We start from the raw sequence: 25,942 nt of genomic DNA on the forward strand, positions 1-25,942 counted from the left end.
TTTCCTTTCCTTTCCTTTCCTTTCCTTTCCTTTCCTTTCCTTTCCTTTCCATTCCTTTTCTTTTCTTTCCTTTCCATTCCTTTCTTTTCCTCTCTTTTCTTTTCTTGGACATACTCTTGAGTCAGCAAATTGTGTTGGATATGTGTAGGGACATCAGTTTGGCATGATGTTTTGAAGCATTGTGGAGAGCCAAGAATACAGCAAGATAAGATGAATAGATCAGCAGGTAAAGGTGAACTCTAGGACTTTTTTTTTTTTTAAAGATTTTATTTATTTATTCATTAGAGACAGAGAGAGGCAGAGGGAGAAGCAGGCTCCCAAGGAGCAGGAAGCCCGATGCGGGACTCGATCCCAGGACCCTGAGATCATGACCTGAGCCGAAGGCAGACGCTTAACCATCTGAGCCACCCAGGCGCCCGAAGTATAGGACTTTTAAAAAAATATTTTTTAAATTTATTAATGAAAGAGTGAGAGTGAGATCGAGAGAGAGCATGAGCGGGGCGCGGAGGGGCAGAGGGAGAGGGAGAAGCAGGCTCCCCTCTGAGCAAGGAGCCCAACGTGGGACTCAATCCCAGGACTGTGGGATCATGACCTGAGCCGAAAGCAGACACTTAACCGACTGAGCCATCCAGGCACCCCAAACTATTAGGACTTTTTAGGAAGGTAATTGTCCAGACCAAAGCTGTGTTGGAAAGGGTTACTCTGCCAGTGGAGAGTGGCAGAGACTGGAGAGGCAAGAAAAGCAAACAAGGCTGTCAATTAGGAGAGTATATCAGTAGTCAGGGTGAAAGGTGGGGAGATGGGATGTGCATGAAAGAGACGTAACTAAGCGAGCATAGGACTTGGGAATCGAGGGCTCATGGAGGGACAGAGGAAGGAGTCAACCAAGATTCAAGTCTATAGGAGTTGTAAGGATGGAGGAAGTGATATGAGCAGAAATCAAGAGTCAAAATAGCTATTTACTGAGGTATAGAAATGGGGTGGAAGATGCTGAGTTGGGTTTGGGCTATATTGATTGAATGGCCAGTGGGGCAGCGGTGGAGAGTATCTACCCAGGCAACTGGAAATCCGTTATGGTACCTGAGGAGAGGGCAAGGACCAAATAAAACGGGTCGTTATCTGAATGGGATCATTAAGAGGGACAGGAGCTTGAGAACAGGCCAGTACAGAAACAGGGCAGCAAACAGTTTCACAATCAAGTGGCCTTATCTCAAGTTATCATCTACCTCATCTCAAGTATTGAGCGGAACCGGACAAGGGCCAATCAAAAGTTGGAACTGAGAAGAGGCCAAGATAAGGTAATTAGGAATTAACTGGTCACAGCCTAGCAACTTTTCAGTAGACAGTCGGGCCAAAGCGAGACCGAGGAGCGAATAGTGGTGAAGGTGAGACAGTCGCGCGGTAAAAGAAGGCAAAAGGGCTTGAGGCTTGAAGGTTGGAGGGACAGCAGGTGTCAGTGTCTGGGGACCTACTGGTCCAGATTTCTGGCTGCATGTCCCTCAGCATCTAGATTTCTGCTTCTTTACGTCACGACGTGAGACACTGCACACAGAGCGCTCATCTCGTAGACTGCCACTTAGGAGGGTGCCGATTCCTAGTATCGGCAATTAGGCAGCTGTGTCCGGGTTAAGTGGAAGCCGCGCATCGCGGCGGCGAGACTAAGACCCGTCCTCTCTCCCCGCCCCCTCACTGGGACGATCTGCGCAGACGCACAAGGAGAGCAGGAAGTGTGGGCGGAAGTGGAGTTGCGGACTCTTTAGCGGGGGGACCTGCGGTGTAAACAGTTGCTGTGCGGACGCCTGTAGTCGGTGTCGGAGGGTGCAGGCCACCATGAACCGGCTCCAGGATGACTACGACCCCTACGCAGTTGAAGAGCCTAGCGACGAGGAACCCGCTTTGAGCAGGTGGGCCCCTGCCCCGTCCCGGCTTCCGAGGCTTCGGGCCGAGGCCAGGCTTTAGCCTCCTCCAGTCGCTGCGCCTGCTAGGCCCTTGCTGACCCTCGGCCGAGCGGTTCGGGCGCCTGTCGCGTCCCGCTGTCGCCTGTGGGACGCCGAGGGGGGTTCTGGTGAGGTTGCGCAGCCCCGGGGAGGCGGGGCCGACACCCGCGCAGGGTACCGGGATGTTCTGGAATTACGCGTTAAGTCTTCAAAAGCCTTGGGATCGAATCCTGCCTCTGCAGCTTACTGGCAGTGTGAGAGAAAGCAAGTCACTTACGCTCGTTTTCCTCATCTGTAAAAAGGAAATATAATAGCTGTATCTTAAGTATGTTGTGAGACTAGTGGGACTTAATGTGAAGTGACCCTCTTGAAGACTAAACTGCCATTAACAGAAATAAGGGGATACTTAGCAGGCAAGGGAATACTCAGCAGGCTTTTTTTTTAAGATTTATTTACTTGACAGAGAGAGAGCGAGAGCGCGAGAGCACAGCAGGGGAAGCAGGAGGCAGAGGGAGAGGGAGAAGCAGGCTTCCCGCTGAGCAAGGGGCCCGTTGTGGGGCTCGATCCCGGGACCCTGGGATCATGACCTGAGCGGAAGGCAGCCGCTTAACCGACTGAGCCACCCTGGCGCCCCTAGAATTTCTTTTCTTTTTTAAAAGATTTTATTTATTTGACACGCAGAGAGAGATAGTGAGAGCAGGAACACAAGCAGGGGGAGTGGCAGAGGGAGAAGCAGGCTCACCGCTGAGCAGGGAGCCCGGTGCGGGGCTCGATCCCAGGACCCTGGGATCATGACCCGAGCAGAAGGCAGGCGCTTAACGACTGAGCCACTTAGGCGCCCCTACAGCAGGCTTTTTTTGAGCACCCATTGTATGCTTTCTCAAGGCTACAGTTTTCTATAGGCTCTCAGTGTAGTAGGGGAAATAAGACGTATCTCGGAACATATCTGTCTTGGAAATAAGCATGTTATCTCTCAAGACTATTGTAGAAAAGGAGGACCTGAGATAGACACAAATGAAGTTCCAGGGAAATTTCCAGAAAGGAGGGATTAACCCTACCTGGACGAAACTTGCAGTTATGTTGGCAAGAGATTTCCTGACACATTTATCTGTTTTTTTTTAAAAGCTGGCAACAGATCCTGGCCATAAACTCTAAAACATTCTGTCCAACTAAGCTTTTTGTGAAACTGTCCTTCTTCCAGTCATAATGTTTCCTCATATTATCCTGGGGACGGGTTGTAGGCTTGGGAGCTTGGACTGCTGTGAAGATTTCTCTTGTGGGGAATGAGGATGGATTCTAAGATTTCCTGTGAGTTTTAGGTAATGGGTCTGGTCTGTGAAAGGAGCTATATCAATTAGTAGGCCTCAGTTAGTAATTCAGTTTGATTGAAATATAGCAGTATTTCCTGGACGTGAGTTATTCAGCCATTACCATCTTCATATTCACCCGTGTTACAACTTATTTAATATTTTTCCTTAAGATTTTTGTTGTTAAAATTCTTTTCTTTTTTTAGGGGGGGGGTTAAGTTTCTTTAAAGAAGCTCTCTAATCCTGTGACAGTTGCCACTGGTAAGGTAAATGTAAGAATAAATACTGTGAAAATGGAACAGTGGTATTAGACAGTATTGCCTGCTCAGGGCTCTGAATCCAGTGCTTGTTGTCTTAAAAAGGGAGATTGGAGAGATTCGAGAGGTGTTTAAGACGTGTCTGTCAGGATTTGATTTTACCCTACTTATAAGCTAATATTTTATAGCCAGTTCATGGAACCTGGCAGAAGATATGAGACTGGTGGGTCAAGGACTACTCACAGCGCAAGCAGCATGAGCATCATGATCGTGTTGGTTGCTGTTACCTCCCAGCTCCTACAGGGGTTGCACGGAGAGGCCCAGGTGGATGCTACACATTCAGTGGCTTGCATCATGGCTAAGGACCACTCGAGCTTGGAAAATCCACTTCCTTTACAGCAGTCAGTAAATAAGCTTGCTCTTTCTCCTGGAGAGAGACATCACCTTATCCCTCAAGGTTGCACACTGCAAACAGAACCCTGAGAAATGGCCTGGGTGAAGAGTGGCGAGAACCTTGCGTTCTTGACACACTCAGCAAGAATATACACGGCCCAGGCTGCATTGCCTCACCTAGTGGTGCTAAATGCCGAGACCTTCTTGAAATAATCACAAGGAGTAGAGAAAATTTGTAATAAAAATAACTCTCTTGCCTTGTGATTTAATCTTTTTCTTAAAAAACTAAACTTTATTTTGAGGTAGGTTCACATGTAGTTGTAAGAAATAGTATATAGAAAAAAAATCAGTGAATTTTATATTTAAATGCATGAATTTATGACAGTAAATTTTTTATTTATTTTTTTTAGTAAATTTTAAAAAAATTACCATAATGTATTATTTGTTTCAGGGGTACAGGTCTGTGATTCGTCAGTCTTATACAATTTGCAGTGCTCACCATAGTACATACCCTCCCCAGTGTCCATCACCTAGCCACCCCATCTCTTCCACCCCCCTCCACTCCAGCAGCCTTCAGTTTGTTTCCTGAGATTAAGAGTCTCTTATGGTTTGTCTCCCCCTCTGGTTTCATCTTGTTTCATTTTTCTCTCCCTTCCCCTATGATCCTGTCTTCTTTCTCAAATTCCTCATATCAGTGAGATCATATGATAATTGCCTTTCTCTGATTGACTTATTTCGCTTAGCATAATACCCTCTAGTTCCGTCCACGTTATGACAGTAAATTATGTCACAAGAAAAGTAAAACAAAAAATAATACAGAGGGATTCTGTGTCCCCTCTACCCAGTTTCCCTCAATTTTTTTTTTAAAGATTATTTATTTATTTATTTATTTGACACAGAGAGACACAGCGAGAGAGGGAACACAAGCAGGGGGAGTGGAAGAGGGAGAAGCAGGCTTCCTGCAGAGCAGGGAGCCTGATGTGGGGCTCAATCCCCGGACCCTGGGACCATGACCTGAGCCGAAGGCAGACGCTCAACGACTGGAGCCACCCAGGCGCCCCAGTTTCCCTCAATGTTAACATTAGTAACTTTAGTATAATATCACAACTGGGGTAGCCATTAATGTGGTCAAAATATAGAACATTTCCATTACTACAAGGATCCCTCATTGCCAACTTCCTGCCCCACCATGCCCTACTTAAATGCTGGTAACCATTAATCTGTTCTCCACTTCTATGATTTTGTCCTTTTTAAGAATATTATATAAATGGAATCATGCAGTATGTAACTTTTTGGGATTGGCTTTTTTCATTCAGCACAATTCTCTGGAGATTCATCCACATTGTTGTAGGTATCAGTAAATCATTCCTTTTTTATTGCTGACGACTATTTCACATTTGTTTTAACCATTCCCTTATTGAAGGATGTCTAATCATTTCTTTTTTTTAAAGATTTTATTTATTTATTTGAGAGAGAGAGAATGAGAGACAGAGAGCATGAGAGGGAGGAGGGTCAGAGGAAGAAGCAGACTCCCTGCCGAGCAGGGAGCCCGATGTGGGACTCGATCCTGGGACTCCAGGATCATGACCTGAGCTGAAGGCAGTCGCTTAACCAACTGAGCCACCCAGGCGCCCGAAGGATATCTAATCATTTCTCGTTTTGACTTTTGCGAATAAAGGATCTCTAAACATTCATGTTCAAGTTTTTGTGTGAATGTAAGTTTTCATTTCTCTGGGATAAAGGCCAAGGAGTGTGATTGCTGGGTTGTATGGTAGTTACGTGTTTAGTTTTATAAGAAACTGTCTTATTTAGTGGCCTGTCTATCCTGGTACTCCTTTTTTTTTTTTTAAAGATTTTATTTATTTATTTGACAGAGAGAGATGCAGCGAGAGAGGGAACACAAGCAGGGGGAGTGGGAGAGGGAGAAGCAGGCTTCCTGCTGAGCAGGGAGCCCGATGTGGGGCTCGATCCCAGGATCCTGGGACCATGACCTGAGCCGAAGGCAGACGCTTAACGACTGAACCACCCAGGCACCCCATCCTCATACTCCTTAAGATAATCTACTTTGCACACTTTTGAAACACTGGAATATAGGATAGATCAGAGTTTCTCAGCCTCAGTAACATTGACATCTTGGATCAGATAAGTTTGTTGTGGGAGGCTGTTCTGTGCACTGTAGGATGTTTAGCAGTATCCCTGACTGCTACCCACTAGATGCCAGTAGCCCATCCTCCCACCTCTAGTTGTGACAGTCAAAAATGTCTAGCTATGCCGTATGTTCTCTGGAGGGCAAAATGGCCCCCAGTTGGAGACCACTGGCGTAATTCAGGGGTGAGAGGTAAGGTTGGAAAGATAAGTTGAAACCAAATGGGGAAGGCTCTTTTGAATGCTGTGTTCAGAGATTTGGCCATGGATGATTTCTTTCAGAATTGGGTAGTGATGTGATGAGAGTTTTTTAGGACTGACATTCTGGCAGCAGGATTAAGAGTAGAACGAAATAAAAGAGTTTGGAGGCCTGGAGATCTTAGGATATGGTGGGACAGGCAGAGTTAAGAGGACCCAAATGAATATAGTGGTAAAGGAGGAAGTATATGGGTCAGGATGAGGAATGTTAGATGGGAATTCTCTTGGGAGTAGAATCTGGCTAAGGCCTCTATCATTAGCAAAACTGAATGGTGTGAATTGCATTTTTCAGATTTACCTTCTGTTGGAGGCTTAAAAGCATTGTTCTAGAAGAAGAAAATAGAGAAACAAAAACCAGAGGTAGTCTGTAACTATTCATCAGACCACAAGTAATTGAACATTATTTATGAACTATTGGTTGTATTAAAAAATATCTTCGGTGTTTCATTCGTTTTGATAACATTTCGTTCTTTCTGATACCTGGTTTAATTCTGTCATATTGTTATTGATGGGAAACCTAGTGCAAAAGGCCAAGTAGATTGGCAGTAATTGCTCAGGAGAATTTGTAATATAATTTAACTTTCTCTTTATAGTTCTCTGTAGCATTATGCCTTTAGAATTGTAACATCTAATTATTATCTGTTAACATTTTGTTTGGGTATACTAGCTGTATATTGGTTACATATATTAAGTTTTATTTAAGTGCTCAGAGTTTTAAAAAACTCGCAGTTGTACGAAGTAAACTTTTCATTGCTGATGGAATTATGAATTGCTGCAATACTTTTGGAAAACAGTGTGATAATTCAAGAAGTTAGAAAGATGTTTTTATGTCTAATTCTAGACATTTATCCTAAGGAAATCAACAGATGCAAAATTACATATACCCTACAGAGATAGTCATTGTAGTGTAATAGCAAAGAGAAATAAATGTATAGCATCTATAAGAGGAAATATTATGTGGACATTAGAAATATATTTGGAGGGGCGCCTGGGTGGCTCAGTTGGTTGAGCGGCTGCCTTCAGCTCAGGTCATGATCCCAGGGTCCTGGGATCGAGTCCTGCATCGGGCTCCTAGCTCAGTGGGGAGCCTGCTTCTCCCTCTCCCTCTGCCTGCCTGCCGCTCCCCCTGCTTGTGCGCTCTCTCTCACTGTCAAATAAATAAATAAAATCTTAAAAAAAAAAAAAAGAAATACGTTTGGAAATATGTAGAAATGGTTGATCTTTATTTTTTTTTAAGATTTTATTTATTTATTTGAGAGAGAGAGAGCACATGAGGGGGTGGGCAAAGCGGGAGGGAGAAGCAGACTCCCTGCTGAGCAGGGAGCCCGACCCCGGGGTGGGGAGGGGGCTTGATCCCAGGACCCTGAGATCATGACCTGAGCTTAAGGCAGCTGCTTAACTGACTGAGCCCCCACCAGGTGCCCCGAGAAATGGTTGATCTTTAAATGAGAATAGCTGGGACGCCTGGGTGGCTCAGTCGGTTAAGCGTCTGCCTTCGGCTCAGGTCATGATCCCAGGGTCCTGGGATCGAGTCCCGCATCGGGCTCCCTGCTCCGCGGGGAGCCTGCTTCTCCCTCTGCCTCTGTCTCTCTCTCTGTCTCTCATGAATAAATAAATAAAATCTTTAAAAAAAAAATAAATGAGAATAGCTGTGTGTAATATGATACATAAATGCAACCTTTTAAAACTTAAAATTGTTGGGCAGTGAGATGATGGGAGTTTCAAGTTATTTTAATTCTTTAGTATTCATATGTCTTATGATTTAAATGCATACTAGTTCTGAAGATGAAGTGGATGTGCTTTTACATGGAACTCCTGACCAAAAACGAAAACTCATCAGAGAATGTCTTACTGGCGAAAGTGAATCATCTAGTGAAGATGAATTTGAAAAAGAAATGGAAGCCGAATTAAATTCCACCATAAAAACAATGGAGGACAAGTTATCCTCTCTGGAAACAGGTAAACTTTTAGTTAGATTTTCATATAGATATTTTTCTAAGTTCCACAAGGGCAGGAACCTTATGCTCTGTTGTGTCACCAGCACTTTGAGCAGGTGCTCAATAAATATTTATTGTGAATGAATAAATATGTTTGGCAACTTGAGCATAGTTTTCTTTGATGACTAGTGAAGAATTTTCCTGTGTTGTTGAAATGACACTATTAGTATTGTTTACTTGCATGATTTCCTTTTGTAATTTTTACCCCAGGATAAAAAAGACACACGAGCTTATAGAGGTATTTTTAGGGTTATATAGCACTGATATAGCAGATTGAATGGTCACCACAAATTCCTGTCTCATTTTAGTAAGTAAGTAATGAAAGTTAGTAAGTAATGAAACATACTTCATTTTGATACTTCGTTTTTATGTAAAGTGTACCTGACCCAAAAACTGATTTGTGCCTCAGCTTTGGTTTCCATGTTAGGAACTGAAAGCATATGTAATAGTAATAATAAAAGCAAAAGAAGATGTTAATTAAGAGGAAGAATTAGGGACACAGGCATGTGATGACATGAATATAGTGTGAGTCATGGCACTAGGCACAACTGAGAAGAGAAGAGTGTGTCCTTGAATCATGCCCCCCTGCCTCTCTGTAGGGCTCTTATTTTCTTCCCCTGAAGTCCCTTACAACGAGATGTTTATTTCCTGTCCTTAACAGTGTACTGCATGGCTGAAAGGTAGAGATATGTATGGTGGCAACCTAGAAATAGGCTATTTTATTGAATCAGATTTGTGAGAGGGTGAGAAAAATTTTCTCATGATTTGGAACACTTCATTACTGTAATTAACAATTATAGTTCTCTGTAATTGCATAGGGCACAGAAATTCAGTAAGTCATTGATGTGGAAGTATTTTTTCATCCAAATGAGATTGGGAATGAGTTGATAATTACTTTGAGGTGATGGAAGAATAAATTGAGATTTTTTTTCTTGTCAATTGTGTATGGTTTAGTCTGTAAACTGCCCTTATGTAAATAGGGTCTTCCTCAGGAACTGGAAAAGTTGGAACAGCTCTGACAAAGTACTATGATGATATATATTTTGATTCTGATTCTGAGGATGAAGACAAAACAGGTAAGTAGCATGTTTACCAGGTTTAGCTGTTACATTTTGTAGAAAAAAGGTTTACCTGACAATTATTGGATATTAGAATTTCCCTCTGAATTTTATCTTTTAAGAAATTGTAGGCTGTTGATGTGAAAACAAAAGCAGGAATTGATGGGAATGCACATATGAGGACATGGGACCAGCAAGGATGCTGCATGGGCATTCCAGGGGTGAGGGAGAGTGTGTCCTGACTCAGTCCTGACTTCCTCAGGGCTTGTGGCCCCCCTCTTCCTTAAGGTTCCTTAGCTCAGCAACATTTGCTTTCACGCTGACAAATAGTTTCTGTATTTTTACAGAAAATATAGAAATTTAGATAATCTTTATATTTTGCAGAAGTTTTTCTAACTCATTGCTTTTTTATCGGCTTCTCTGTTCTCTGGAATTGATTTTGTATAAAATGTGAGCAAAGGTGAACATAATAAGAGTTAAAATTGATTTAGTTATATCAGGAATTACACTGGCATGCACAAGTAACACATTTATATGGTAAAGAAACAATTAGATGCTCAACTGACTGTGCTACCCAGGCACCCCAAGAAATAATATTTTTATATATTATTACCTAAATATTAACCTACTTAAGTACGTTAAAAGTCTAGCGCATGTGGATAACCGTAGTGGTTTTTCATCTTTTTTTTTAAAGATTTTATTTATTTAGAGAGAGAGAGAGAGAGAGACTGTGCACGTGCATGCCTACTTGTGTGAGTTGGGGGAGGGGCAGAGGCATAGGGAGAGAGAACCTCCAGCAGGCTAACCCTAAGTGTGGAGCCTGACATGGGGCTTGATCTCATGACCCTGAGATCATGATGCAAGCTGAAATCAAGAGTCGGATGCCCAACCAACTGAACCACTCAGGTGCCCCTGTTTTTTTCACTCATTTTTGAAATATTTTTATTCTGATTTTTTTTTTTTTTTTTAAGATTTTACTTATTTATTTGTCAGAGAGCAAGAGCACCCAAGCAGGGGGAAAGGAAAGGCAGGCAGGGGGTGAAACAGGCTTCCCGCTGAGCAGGGAGCCCAGTGCGGAACTCGATCCCAGGACCCGGGATCATGACCTGAGCCAAAGGCAGACGCTCAACGACTGAGCCACCCAGGGACCCTGAAATACTTTTATTCTGATTTCAGTAGCATTTTCTATATGGGAACTTGTTGAGAATTTATAACATCAAAAAGTTTCTGGTCTTGGTTTACTTTGAGTAGCTTTTCTGAGACTGAATTCTCATTATTTGAGTTCAGTTCTTGAGATAACATGTTTTTAGTGAAGAAACAGTTTTTTCCTCCTCTGTCATCTTCATTTTAATCCCTTATTAATTGGACAAGAACTTTATTTGGAGGAATAGTTAAAAAAATTTTTTTAAGGAAAATATACATAGGAAAAAAAATGTAGCTGAAGGTTCTGCGTTCTGTATTAAAGAAGTGTGTGCTTTAGACATGATACCTAGCCATATCCTTAACATTTTCAAAATTAGCACAGGTGACCAAGAAGAAAAAGAAAAACCGACACAGGATTCCAACAAATGATGAGCTACTCTATGACCCTGAAAAAGATAGCAGGGATCAGGCCTGGGTTGATGCGCAGAGAAGAGGGTAAGAACTGAACTCAAATGTTTAGAATCTTTGGAGAAAAAGGATTAAAAGATGATTTTCACTACATTCACCTTTTTTTTTTTTTTTTAAAGATTTTATTTATTTATTTGACAGCGAGAGAGACAGTGAGAGAGGGAACACAAGCAGGGGGAGAGGGAGAAGTAGAAGCAGGCTTCCTGCAGAGCAGGGAGCCCAGTGTGGGATTCGATCCCAGGACCCCGGGATCATGACCTGAGCTGAAGGCAGACGCTCAATGACTGAGCCACCCAGGCGCCCCTACATTCACATTTTGAATGTATGTGTATATGTTCATACAGACATACATACATAAAAAAAGAATTTTGGAAAAAAATCTCAATTATTTATTTTGAAAATTACCAGCAAATTTCAGTCAAATGATTTATTTTTTTAAATTTTTCTAAAAGATTTACTTATTTATTTTAGAGAGAGAGAGAATGAGTTTGGTGGAGAGGGGCAGAAAGAGATGGGGAGAGAGTCTTAAGCAGATTCCGCTCTGAGCATGGAGCCTGACGCGGGGCCTGATCTCACCACCCTGAGATCACCACTTGAGCTGAAACCAAGTGTCACGTGCTTAACTGACTGTGCCATTCAGGCGCCTGTCAGATGATTTATTTTTTAAAAAACTGTTGTTGAATTCGAACTGCTGTGGTCAGTCTCTCCATTCAAGAAACAAAGCTGACTTTTCTCAAATAGAATTTAAAATTATTTGGAGATAAAACATTTATGTGGATGAAGAGTGGATGTTACATTTTATATCTGAATTGTTCCTTTTAACTATTTACAAATTTGATTTTTTAAAGATTTTATTTATTTGAGAGAGAGACAGAGTGAGCATGAGTTAGGCGGGGTGGGGGGTAGGGAGTGGCAGAGGGTGAGGGAGAAGCAGACGCCCTGCTGTGTGGGGAGCTTGACGCGGGGCTCGATCCCAGGACCCTGGGATCATGACCTGAGCTGAAGGCAGACGCTTGACTAAGTCACCCAGGTTCCCCACAAATTTTATTTTTTATTTTTATTTTTTTAAAGATTTTACTTATTTTTTTGACAGAGAGAGACATAGCAAGAGCAGGAACACAAGCAGGGGGAGTGGGAGAGGGAGAAGCAGGCTTCCCGCAGAGCAGGGAGCCCGATGTGGGACTTGATCCCAGCACCCTGGGATCATGACCTGAGCCGAAGGCAGATGCTTAACGACTGAGCCACCCAGGTGCCCCAAATTTGATTTTTTAAAAAATTGAGGTGACATTCACATAACTTAAAATTAATCATTTAATTAATTTAAAATTAAGTGAACAATTCAGTGGCATTTAGTATATTCACAGTGTTATGTAACTACCACCTCTGTTTTTCAAAACCATTTTCATCATTCCAAGAGGAAATGCCGTACTTGTTTTCCAGGTTGATTTTACCAAGGTTGGTTTGTCATAAAACTAAAAGCTAGGCAGTATACCACTGTTACCCAGTGCTTCCCTCTCCTGGCTGTGCCTCAGAATCACCTCAGAAGAATGAAATGCAAACCCTGGAGTCCTACTCTAGGAAGCTTTGATTCAGCTAAGGTAGTCGGGGCCAGGATGGTAAGCTCTTGAACACTGAACAACAAAAGATAAATCAAGTATTTTTAAGTCCAGAGAGAATTTGATGTTGTTGGGTGTTTGTACCTTACCTTTTAGCCTCCAGTGTCCCACTTTGGTCTTTTTTCTTCTCCCGGTTTTACCTCTGCACCATTTCCTCCAGCTGCACCTTGCCTTTATTTAATGAATACTTTTTGATTACCCCAGTGTAAAATGAACATTTTGAGTGCTATGAATGATCCTGAGATAGTTAAGGAAATTACAGTGTAGCTCTTGATTCTTTTCTTTTTTTTTTTTTTTTAAAGATTTTATTTATTTAACAGAGAGAGACACAGTGAGAGAGGGAACACAAGCAGGGGGAGTGGGAAAGGGAGAAGCAGGCTTCCCGCCAAGCAGGGAGCCCGATGCGGGGCTCGATCCCAGGACCCTGGGATCATGACCTGAGCCGAAGGCAGACGCTTAACGACTGAGCCACCCAGGCGCCCCAGTGTAGCTCTTGATTCTGGTAACAGAATTTGTCAGTGAGGTTAGATGGAATGTATTTTTATCATTCTGTAATCTTTAAAAAAATGGTGTGTGTGTGTGTGTGTGTGTTTTTTTTTTTTTTTTTTAAGTAAACTCTATACTCAGGGCTTGAACTCGACCCCAAGATCAAGAGTCAAATGTTCTACCATCTGAGCCAGCCAGGTGCCCCTTTTGTTTTATAGTCTTGAGAAGAAATAACATTTTATTGCTTTATTCACATTCCTGCATCAAGCAGTAGTTGCCTTTTAAGACCACAGAAAGCAACTTAAAATAATAAATTCACTGCATTTTCAGTGCCACAGGGGCAGTGATCATGCCTGTCTTGTTCACTGCTATATCCCAGACATCTTGCACTTTGTTAAATGGGCACTCATTAAGTATCTATTGAATGAATATGTTACTTGGGTTTGGGTTTTGAAATCTGCTAAGCGTTGGAGGGATTTAACAACAGTTATAAATATGTACCACATGTTTTCAGTATTTTTCCCCCAGAGACATGTAAAGAGTTTGGGAAGTAATGCCAAATGATTTATCATTTGTTGTTCAGTTTCGGGAATTTACCATAAGTCCCTTTTAAGAACATGTACTTTTTTTTTTTTTTAAAGATTTTATTTATTTATTTGAGAGAGAGAGAATGAGAGAGAGCAAGCACATGAGAGGGGGGAGGGTCAGAGGGAGAAGCAGACTCCCCACCGAGCAGGGAGCCCGATGCGGGACTTGATCCAGGGACTCCAGGATCATGTCCTGAGCTGAAGGCAGTCGCTTAACCAACTGAGCCACCCAGGCGCCCAAGAACATGTACTTTTATACTTTAGTACCTTCATAAGTAGATTTGTGCTATATTTTTGCAATCAGCAAATGTTTATTGAACACTTACTATGTACTAGATACTGTTCTAGATTCTTGAATGCAACAAGGAGCAAAACAGACAAAAGTCTTTAAGCACTTAGGCCTTTTTTTTTTTAAAGATTTTATTTATTTATTCATGAGAGACAGAGAGAGAGAGAGAGAGAGGCAGAGGGAGAAGCAGGCTCCCAAGGAGCAGGGAGCCCGATGCGGGACTCGATCCCAGGACGCTGGGATCATGACCTGAGCCGAAGGCAGACGCTTAAACATCTGAGCCACCCAGGCGCCCCCCCCCTTTTTTTTTTAAAGATTTTATTTATTTATTTGACAGAGAGAGAGAGAGACAGTGAGAGAGGGAACACAAGCAAGGGGAGTGGGAGAGGAAGAAGCAGGCTTCCCGCTGAGCAGGGAGTCCGATGCCGGGCTCGGTCCCACCACCCACGAGATCATGACACAAGTTGAAACCAAAAGTTGGACTCTCAACTGACTGAGCCACCCAGGTGCCCCAAGAGACTTTATTTTTTTAAAGTAATTAATTTTATTTGTTTTTTATTAACATATAATGTATTTGTTTCAGGGGTACAGGTCTGTTATTTATCAATTTTACACAATTCACGGCGCTCACCATAGCACATACCATCACCCAGCCACCCCATCCCTCCCATCCCCAAGACTTTATTTATTTATTTATTTTTAAAGATTTTATTTATTTATTTGAGAGAGAGAATGAGATAGAGAGAGAGAGCATGAGAGGGGGGAGGGTCAGAGGGAGAAGCAGATTCCCTGCTGAGCAGGGAGCCCGATGTGGGACTTGATCCCGGGACTCTAGGATCATGACCTGAGCCGAAGGCAGTCGCTTAACCAACTGAGCCACCCAGGCGCCCCCCCGAGACTTTATTTTTTAGAATAGTTTTCAATTTACAGAAAAATTGAGCTGATAATACAGAATTCCCATATACCCTCCCACAACAACACACACACACACAGTTTCACCTGTTATTAACGTGTTACATTAATATGTACATTTGTCACAATTAATGAACCAGTATTGATACATTATTATAAACTAAGGTCCATTCTTTATTCAGGTTTTCTTAGTTTTTACCTACTGCGCATTTTCGATTCCAAGAGCCCATCCGGGATAACCGTGGTACTTTTAGTTGTCATGTCTCTTTAGGCTCTTCTTGGCTATGACAGTTTCTCAGACTTTCCTTGGTTTTAACGACCTTAACAGTGTTTGGGAGTAGTGGTCAGGTATATTGTAGGAGGCCACTTTGTTGGAATTTGTGTGATGTTTTTCTCATGATTAGACTGGGATTATGGGTTTTGGTGAGGAAGACCACAGAGATAAAGTGCCATTTTCATCACATTGTAATCAAGGGCACATATTGTCAACATGATTTATGATTGTTGACCTTGATCACCTTGGTGAGAAATTGTTTGGCAGGTTTCTCTACTGTAAAGTTACTCTTCACTCCTCCTTTCCATACTGTACTCTTTGGAAGGAAGGTCCCTATGTGCAGCCCAGACTTGAGGAGTGGGGAGTTAATGCTCCACTTCCTTGAGGGGAGAGTATCTTCATAAATTATTCTTCCATATGGGAGATTTGTCTGTTCTCCCTCCCTCCCTCATTCAGTCATTCATTCATTCAGTCGTTTATATCAGTATGGACTCATGGGTATTTATTTATACTTTGGGTTATAATCCAATACTGCTTTATTATGTTGTTCTAATTGTTTCAGCTTTGGCCATTGGGAACTCTTTCAGCTGACTTTGTGGACCCTTGACATATCTACTTCATTGTTTTTGAGCACTTCCTTACTTTCTGGCAGTACAAGATGCTCCAGGTTCATTTTGTATGCCTATTCCTAGGATCAGTCATTTCTCTTAGGAGTACTAGTTTCTTTTATTGGAGGGTGGCATTAGAAATCAAGATCTTGGGGGCACATGGCTAGCTCAGTTGGTAGAGCATGTGACTTTTTTTTTTTTTTAAGGGAGGGGGAGAGAGAGAGAGGGGTGGGGAAGGGCAGAGGGAGAGGGAGAGAGAGAATCTTAAGCAGGCTCCACGCCCAGAGTGGAGCTTGACATGGGGCTTGATCTCACAACCCTGAGGTCATGACCTGAGCTGAAATCAAGAGTTCAACGCTTAACCAACTGAGCCATTCAAATGCCCCAGAGTATGTGACTCTTAATCTTGGAGTTGTGAGTTCAAGCCCCATGTTGGACGTGGAGCCTATTTAAAAAAAAAAAAAAGAGAATCAGGATCTGACTTTCATGTGTGTGTGTGTGTTCCCCCCCCCTTTCTTTTTCTATTCTAGCTACCATGGTTTTGGAATACAGAGGCCACATCAACAACAGCAGCCTGTTCCAAATAGTGATGCTGTCTTGAATTGCCCTGCTTGCATGACCACACTATGTCTTGATTGCCAAAGGTAATGAATAAAGGGTGACCCCCCCCCCACACACACACAATGAAAAAAAAACTTGGTGGTCTTTTGTTTAAATCAAATAGACTTTTGAGGTATATACTTAGGAATTTTTTTTTTTTAATATTTTATTTATTTATTTGATGGAGAGAGAGAGCACAAGCAGGGGGAGTGGCAGAAGAAGAGAGAGAAGCAGGCTCTTCTCTGAGCAGGAAGCCCAATGCAGGGCTTGATCCCAGGACCCTGGGATCATGACCTGAGCCGAAGGCAGAGGCTTAACTGACTGAGCCACCTAGGTGCCTCTATACTTAGGAATTCTGATAAAGTTCTCTCCTCCTATATCCTTGCTGCTTCATGACTGATTTTTATACAAATAATTTTGGTTATATGTAGTTCTGTTACAAATAGTTTTTCTAATAAAGCACTTACTAGTGCTGACAAGGATTCAGTGAAACTGTATATATGTTGTGGAATGACATAATCTGTCAAATACACTCTTTTAAAAAAATTGTGATAAAATACACATAAAATTTACTATTTTAACCATTAAAAATTTTTCATTAAAGAGTGCATCATTTGGATATTCAACTTATTGTCAACTAGACCATTTAAAAATTTAAAATCTTTTCCTAGCTTTACTGTGATGTAATTGACATATAACATTGTGTAAGTTTGAAGTGTACAACATGATGATCAAGGGCACGGACTATCAACAACAAAAAAATCAACAGATTTATGACTGTTAATGTTGATCTTGATCACCTGGCCGGGGGAAGGGTTCAGACATCTCTTTGAGATAGTGATTTCATTTCCTTCAGATACATACCTAGAAGTGGGATTGCTGGATCATATGGTAGTTCTATTTTTAATATTTTGAGGAGCCTCCATACTGTTTTCCAGAGTGGCTATACCAGTTTATATTCCACGTGTAATGCACAAGGATTCACTTTTGTTTTCTCTTGTGTTTTTATTAATAGCCTATTCCTAGAATCAGACATTCTAACAGGTGTGAGGTGATACCTCACTATAGTTTTGATTTGCATTTCCCTGATGATTAAGGATGATGAACACATTTTCATGTACCTGTTGGCTATTTGTATATCTTTTTTGGAAAAAATGTTCAGATCCTTTGCCAATTTTTATTTTATTTTATTTTATTTTGCTTTTGAGTTGTATGAGTTTCTTGGATATTAACCCCTTATCAGATACATGATTTACAAATATTTTCTCCCATTCCGTAGGTTGCCTTTTCCTTTTGTTGATGGTTTCTTTGCTATGCTGAAGCTTTTTAGCTTGTTGTAGTCCCACTTGTTTATTTTTGCTTTTGTTGCTGTGCTTATCCAAAAAGTCATTGCCAAGACCCATGTTGAGCTTTTTCGCTATGTTTTCTTTGAGTAGTTTTACAATTTCAGGTCTCACATTTAAGTCTTTAATCCATTTTAAGTTTATTTTTATTTTTTATTTTTTTTAAAGATTTTATTTATTTGAGAGAGAAAGACAGAGCACAAGTAGGGGAAGAGGCAGAGGGAGAGGGAGAAGCAGACTCCCCACTGTGCAGGGAGCCTGATGTGGGGCTCGATCCCAGGACCTGCAGATCATGACCTGAGCCGAAGGCAGATGCTTAGCCATCTGAGCCACCCAGGTGCCCCTCAAGTTTATTTTTGTGAGTAGAGTAAGACAGGAGTCCAGTTTCATTCTTTTGCATGTGAATATTCAATTTTCCCAAAATCATTTACTGAAGAGATTATCTGGCATTGAATAATTTTGGCTCCCTTGTCAAATATTAGTTAACTGTGTATGTGTGAGTTCATTCCTGGGCTCTCTGTTCTGTTCCATTGGTCCGTGAGTCTGTTTTTATGCCAGTACCATACTGTTTTGGTAACTATAGCTTTGTAGTACAGTTTGAAATTGGGAAGTGTGATGCCTCCAGCTTTGTTGTTTTTTCTCAAGGTTGCTTTGGCTATTTGGGGTCTTTTGTGATCCCATACATTTCAGGCTTTTTTCTATTTCTGTGAAAAATGCCATTGGAATTTTGGTAAGATTGCGTTGACTTAGATGGCTTTGGGTAGTATGGACGTTTTAATGATAGTAGTTCTTCTGATGCATGCACATGGGATATCTTTCCATTTACTTGAATTTCTTCAATTTCTTTCATGAATGTCTTACAGTTTTCAGTGTATAAATCTCTCACCTCCTTGGTTAAATTTATTTCCAAGTGTTTTATTATTTTGGATGGCATCATGAATGGGATTGTTTTCTTAATTTCTTTTTCAGATAGTTTACTGTTAATGTACAGAAACACAGTAGATCTTTGTGTATTGGTTTTGTATCCTGAAACTTTCCTGAATTTCATATTTATTTTATTTTATTATTTATCATTTTTTAAAAATTTTGTTTATTTATTTATTTGAGAGAGAGAGCTTGAGAGAGCACAAGCAGGGAGAGTGGCAGAGGGAGAGGGAGAAGGAGAAGAAGGCTTCCTACTGAGCAGGGAGCCCCATGTGGGGCCTGATCCCAGGATGCTGGGATCATGACCCAAGCTGAAGGCAGATGCCCAACTGACTGAGCTACCCACCCGCCCCTCATATTTATTTTAACTTTTTTTTGGTGGAGTCTGTAAAATTCTCTGTGTAAAAGATTATATCAGCTGCAGACAGAGATACATACAACTGTCTTTCCTATTTGGATATCTTTTATTTGATTTTCTTGCCTGATTGCCCTGGCTAGACTTGCAGTACAGTGTTGAATGGGAGTGGTGAGAGTTGGTACTCTTGTTCCCTATTTTAACCATTTTAAGTGTACAATTCAGTGACATTAACTACTTTCACAGTATCATGCAACTATGTCATCTGTGAGCAAAGATAATTTTACTTCTTCCTTTCCAGTGTGGATGCCTCTTTTTTTTTTTTTTTTTTTTAAAGAATTTATTTATTTATTTGACAGAGAGAGACACAGCCTGAGAGGGAACACAAGCAGGGGAGTGGGAGAGGGAGAAGCAGGCTTCCCGCGGAGCAAGGAGCCCGATATGGGACTCGATCCCAGGACCCTGGGATCATGACCTGAGCCGAAGGCAGATGCTTAACGACTGAGCCACCCAGGCGCCCAAGTGTGGATGCCTCTTAATTCTTTTTCTTAGCTAATTGCTCTGATTAGAACTTCCAGTACTATGTTGAATAGAAGTGGTAAAAGCAGGACTTTTTAGTCTCGGCCTGATCTTAGAGGAAAAATTTTCTTTCATCATTGAATATGATGTTAGCTGTGGATTTTTCATATATGGCCTTTACTGTATTGAGGAAATTTCCTTCTGTTTTTAGTTTATTGGGTGTTTTTACCATGAATAGGTGTTGAATTTCATCAAATGCTTTTTCTGAATCAATTGAGATGATCGTGAGTTTTTTTCCTTCATTCTCTTTTAAGAAATTTTTTATTTTAAGTAGGCTCCACTTTTATTTTAAGTGGAGCCCAATGTGGGGCTTGAACTCATGACCCTGAGATGACCACCTGAGCTGAGATCGAGTTGGACACTCAGTGGACTGAGCCACTCAGGCGCCCCCCTTCATTCTTTTAATCAAATATACTCTAACTAACCCTTTTCCTTTTTCCTTTTTTTTCCCCCCTCTTTCTGGTGGCCTCATAAATGCTTAGCTTAGTCCATGTTTTGAATCAAGTTAACTGAAACTAAGTGATGAAACAAACTAAGTAGGTGGTGGATTTGTTCTAGGAACTAATGAATAACCAGATATAGTTTACCTTATTAGCTAACTTGAGGGTTTTTTTTTTTTAAGATTTTATTTATTTGATAGAGAGGGACAGATAGTGTCAGAGATAGTGAGAGAGAGCACAAGCAGGGGGAGAGGCAAAGGGAGAGGGAGAAGCAGGCTCCCTGCCGAGCAGGGAACCCGATGTGGGGCTCGATCCTAGGACCCTGGGGTTATGACCTGAGCTGAAGGCACATGCTTAACCGACCGAGCCACCCAGGTGTCCCAAGCTTGAGGTTTTTGATCATCTGCAGCAATTAAATTTTGTGCTTTCCATATGAACTCTTAAGGTTTTTGTATATAAGTTGACACTCAGCATGTTTATGAAATGCAGAAAAAGTCAAATGTTTTTGTACTTCAGTTGTTTCTCTTGCAAATTAAACCGTGTTATTATAGAGTTCCTATACTCAAAAGAAGTTGTTTTATAATGTAACAATAGAAATTGGCCTTGGTAAAAATTGCATTCCATGTTAATACAGGATTCCAATCCAGTGGAGTATAAATGAAATTTTTACAGTCTTACTTGGAGAAGTACCAGCTTGCATAGTCTAAATTCCTGGTGGGTGGTGGTGGTGGTGGTGGTGGAGATCAACTTTTGGAACTAATGAAAGTATAATTTGAGTTCACTGTGGTTAGCCAGATAGATATTTCTGTTGCATGAGGTTTAAGGGGGAAAAAAACCAACTTATTAGGTGGGGAAAGAAGTAGGAAAATATTGAATGTTTGAGGAGAACAAATGAAGCAGTATCTATTCTGTGGACTGCTGGAGTAAAGCCAAGAGTAGACATTGTAAAGTCAGAAGCTCTTTAAGTTTTCTTTTACTAAAATGGTGACAAGAATGGCACCACTTGTTTTTTTTAATTTAATTTTTTTTCTTTTTTTAAAGATTTTATTTGTTTATTTGAGAGAGAGAGAATGAGAGAGAGCACATGAGAGTGGGGAGGGTCAGAGGGAGAAGCAGACTCCCTGCCGAGCAGGGAGCCCGATGCGGGACTCGATCCCGGGACTCCAGGATCATGACCTGAGCTGAAGGCAGTCGCTTAACCAACTGAGCCACCCAGGCACCCTTTTTAATTTAATTTTTAAAAAAGATTTTATTTATTTATTAGAGAGAGAACACAAGTGGGGGGAGGAGCAGAGGGAGAAGCAGGCTCCCTGCTGAACAGGGAGCCCGAATTGGGGCTTGATCCCTGGACCCCAGGATCATGACTTGAGCTGAAGGCAGATGCTTAACTGACTGAGTCACCCAGGCGCCCCAAGAATGGCACCACTTGTAATGAGAGGAGGGCAGAGTTTCAGGCCACAGTGTGAAAAGACAAAGATCGTTTAAACATTAGCTCTCAAGTTTCTTGTCTTTCTAAGTTTGAAGAGCAAATAATTTTTTCAGAGATAAAAGTTACTTTTAAAGCAGTAGAAAAGAGGATATATTCTTTTTTTTTTTTTTAAGATTTTATTTATTTATTTGACAGAGACAAAGCGAGAGAAGGAACACAAGCGGGGGGAGTGGGAAAGGGAGAAGCAGGCTCCCTGCTGAGTGGGGAACCTGATCGATCCCAGGACCCCAGGATCACCACCTGAGCCAAACGCAGACAGTCAACAACTGAGCCACCCAGGCACCCCTCATTCTTTAAATTATTCTCTATTAACAAGTTTTTTCCTATTCTTAAAATAACTCTTAACATTTCTTTAAATTTCCCATTTTGTTCTCATGTTTTTATTTTGGTTGTATTTCAGTAAGTTTTTTGTGTTCTCAAATTTTCACCATATGGAGAGGCAAGAATATACAATGGGGAAAAAAAGACAGTCTCTTTAATAAATGGTGCTGGGAAAACTGGACCACTTTCTAACACCATACACAAAAATAAATTCAAAATGGATTAAGGACCTAAATGTGAGACCTGAAACATGAAACTGCTAGAAGAGAACATAGGCAGTAGTTTCTTTGACATCAGCCATAGCAACATTTTTCTAGACATGTCTCCTGCGGCAAGGGAAATAAAAGCAAAAATAAACTGTTGAGATTACGCCAAAATAAAAATCTGCACAGTGAAGGAAACCATCAACAAAATGAAAAGACAACTCATGGAATGGGAGAAGATATTTGCAAATGCTCTATTCGATACGGAATTGCTATCCAACATATATAAAGAACTGATACAACTCAACACCAGAAAGCCCAAATAATCTGATTAAAATGGGCAGAGTCCTGAATAGACATTTTTCCAAAGTAGACATACAGATGTCCAACAGACACATGAAGAGATGCTCAACATCATTAATCAGCAGGGAAATGTACTCAAAATCACAGTGAGATATCATCTTACACTTGTCATAATGGCTAAAATCAAAAAGAAAAGAAAAAGCATTGGTGAGGATGTGGAGAAAAGGAAGCCCTTTTGCAGTGTTGGTGGGAATGTAAATTGGCATGGTCACTGTGGAAAACAGTATGGATGTTCCTCAAAAAATTAAAAACAGAAATAACCTATGATGCACTCATTCCACTACTGCGTTTTATTATTTTTTTTAAAGATTTTATTTATTTATTTGACCAAGAGAGACACAGCGAGAGAGGGAGCACAAGCAGAGGGAGTGGGGGAGGGAGAAGCAGGCTTCCCGCTGAGCGGGGAGCCCGATGTGGGGCTCGATCCCTGGACCCTGAGATCATGACCTGAGCCGAAGGCAGACGCTTAACGACTGAACCACCCAAGTGCCCCTCCACTACTGAGTATTTATCCAAAGAAAATGAAAAGAGTAATTCGAAAAGATATACGCAGCCTTGTGTGTATTGTATTATTTACAGTAGGCAAGATATGAGAACAACCCAAGTGTGCTTTGATCGATGAATAGATAAAGAGAATATGGTATATATACACAGTGGAATATTACTCAGCCATAAAAAAGGATGAGCTCTTGCCATTTGTGACAACATGGATAGACCTAAAGGGTATTATGCTAAGTGAAATAAGTCAGAGAAAGACAAATACTCTATGATTTCACTTATACATAGAATCTAAAAAACAAAACGAACAGATGAAAAGCAGAAACAGACCCATAATTACGGAGAACAAACTGATGGTTGCCAGAGAGGAGCAAGGTGGGGGATGGCCAAAATGAGTGAAGGGGAGTGGGAGATACAGGCTTCCAGGTATGGAGTGAATAAGTCATGGGGATAAAATACAGTGATAATTGTAATAACATTGTACCTTGACAGATGGTAGCTACACTCGTGGTGAGTATAGCGTAATGTGTAAACTTCTCAAATCACTGTGTTGTACACTTGAAACTAATGTAACACTGTGTCAGCTATACTTCAATAAAATTTTTTTGATCTAAATGGATAACCTATTAAAATAGAATGCAAATCCAAATTCTCTATTTCATTTTCCTCTTAGGCACGAATCCTACAAAACTCAGTATAGAGCAATGTTTGTGATGAATTGTTCTGTCAACAAAGAGGAGGTTCTAAGATACAAAATCCCAGAGAACAGGAAGAAAAGGCGAGGCCATAAGAAAATGAGGTCTAACCATGAAGATGCTGCAGAGCAGGCCGAGGCGCAAGTGGAAGAAATCTACCACCCAGTCATGTGCACCGAATGTTCCACTGAAGTGGCAGTCTATGACAAGGACGAAGTCTTTCATTTTTTCAATGTTTTAGCAAGTCATTCTTAAATAGCTGAGTTGGCATTTAATTGCCCAATACAGTATATGAGGCAAATACGGACAGTTATTTTCCTCCTGCCTGTTCATATCAAGTGACATTCTAAGTGGTTATTTGAGGACGCAGTGTTTATCTTTTTGAAAGAGAATGGTTGTCAACCTTTATCCCTCCACCACCTTAAAAAATTTTTTTTCCCCGGCTCTGATGGGACTGATTATTCATTCCCTTTTTGAGGGGCACTTGGAAATGATGGGGCTTTTTATATATTAAAGCTCTTTAGAATTAAAATGTTCTGGAGTTATAAGTAATCTTTGTTTCAGTGTTATTTTTATTTTGGTTATACTTGTCGTGTGATTAAACAAGAAACTATTTCCTGGCTTCTGTGTATATTGTTTTTGCTAAGAAGTATCTTTATTTACTTTCTACCCCATAGTATGGAGTGACAGTATTTAGTAACTATTACAGTTACATGGAGTTAATATTGCCAGGTGCTTTGAGTAATTAATATAGGTCTTTCCCTAAAAGGATTGCGTAGTAATAGTATTCTAAATGTAGTGAATTAACACAGTAAATAGAAATTTATGGTGAGGAAGAGCAACCTCACCCTCGACCCTTAGACTTAAAAATCCTGTTGCTGCCTCTTGTGCCCCCATTTGTTCTGGAATTTCTGTTGCCAGCAACCGAAGTATTGTTTTTCCTTTTTTATATTAATTATATAAAAATCATTAGTGACAGCTTGGAGGAAATTGCATTGTAGGCATCTGTGCTTTTGAAAAGAATGATTGGACTGTTTCCAAAAACATTAGGAAACTCAGGGTCCTGATATCTAATAGAGATATGGTAGAGTGGAATAAAGTCAGAAACTATATATTTTTTAAAGATCTTATTTATTTGAGAGAGAGAGGGAATGAGCAGGGGAAGGAGCAGAGGGAGAAGCAGACGCACTGCTGAGCAGGGAGCCTGATGTGGGACTCGATCCTAGGACTCCAGGATCATGACCTGAGCCAAAGGCAGACAACTGACTAAGCCACCCAGGTGCCCAGGAAATATTTTTTTTTAAAGATTTTATTTATTTATTAGAGAGAGGGAACACGAGGAGGGGAAGGGGGAGAAGAAGACTCCCGGCTGAGTGGGGAGCCCAACGTGGGGCTCAATCCTAGGACCTTGAGATCATGACCTGAGCTGAAGTCAGATGCTTAACCAACTGAGCCACCCAGGTGCCCCAGGAAATTTTTTTTTTTTTAAGATTTTTTAATTTTTGAAAGTTAATCTCTAATGTGGGGCTGGAACCCATGACCTTGAGATCAAGCCAGGTGGCCCAGGAAATATGTTTTAATTCAGGTTCTATCACACTAATCTTGGTCAAGTCTGTTCCTTTGAGTCCCAGTTTTCTCATCTATAAAATGAAAAGATTGGACTACAGCAGTGATTACTCACAGAGGTCAGGGCTCAGCAGAGCTTGAGGGGGACCTCTATATACTCCCTCAGAGAATGATATACTTCCAGAAGCGAAAACATGTTCTTCCCACTGCCTTGCCTTCTGTGCTTTCTAAAAGCTACACAGAAGGAGAGCTAGAACCAGTGATGGTGTGGTGTTCGTATGAATTGGGAAGAGGCAGAAAAATGACAGATTTTGCTTCTACGGAATTTCCAATGTCTTAATAGCATATTTTATAATTTTTATAATATGCTGATATCTGATTGGAAGCAGTATGTATATATACTTTTAAAAGTTTCAAAATATTGCCAGATGATATGTTACAAAATAATACTACTAATCTATTTTAACCTTGTTTTTGCCATATTACAGCTTTGGAAGATCTCTTTCCTACTTACTATTGTTGCAAACCCTACTTTCTTCTCAGATCCTACAACCACCCCTCCATTGTATGCTCATCTCTACTTCACTGCAAGGTTCTCAGTAGTCTTATACATAAAGACCACTGGGGGCAGATATGTAAAAGGCCATACTCAGAATGTGACTCAATAATAAAAGTGAGGCAGGAAATCAATATATAAAGATATAACTTCTGGCAATAACATAAAGGGGAGGGACAGAACTGTGTAGAAGCAGAGTTTTGTGTACTATTGAAGCTAAGTTCAAGCTAGTTTGTTAGAAATTTAAGATGGCGGGGTGCCTGGGTGGCTCAGTC

General features: G+C 41.0%; 1 protein-coding gene across 2 annotated transcripts; it reads left to right on the forward strand.

Moving 5' to 3' along the window:
* The first annotated feature begins 1,728 nt into the window (after positions 1 to 1,728).
* LOC118002874 (E2F-associated phosphoprotein) lies at positions 1,729 to 24,160 on the forward strand. Of its 2 annotated transcripts, XM_034993485.1 has the most exons (6): positions 1,729 to 1,904; positions 8,075 to 8,256; positions 9,275 to 9,370; positions 10,873 to 10,990; positions 16,266 to 16,379; positions 23,524 to 24,160. In XM_034993485.1, the coding sequence occupies exons 1-6, from the start codon at positions 1,831 to 1,833 to the stop codon at positions 23,798 to 23,800; spliced, it is 861 nt and encodes a 286-aa protein (XP_034849376.1). In that variant the 5' UTR covers positions 1,729 to 1,830; the 3' UTR covers positions 23,801 to 24,160. The 2 variants fall into 2 exon arrangements, with proteins under 2 accessions (XP_034849376.1, XP_034849377.1); XM_034993486.1 differs by lacking the exon at positions 10,873 to 10,990.
* Positions 24,161 to 25,942: the final 1,782 nt, after the last annotated feature.

Source organism: Mirounga leonina, unplaced genomic scaffold, assembly GCF_011800145.1.
Source record: "Mirounga leonina isolate KUSES-001 unplaced genomic scaffold, KU_Mleo_1.0 Mir_84, whole genome shotgun sequence".
In the NCBI taxonomy this organism is placed as follows: Eukaryota; Metazoa; Chordata; class Mammalia; order Carnivora; family Phocidae; genus Mirounga; species Mirounga leonina.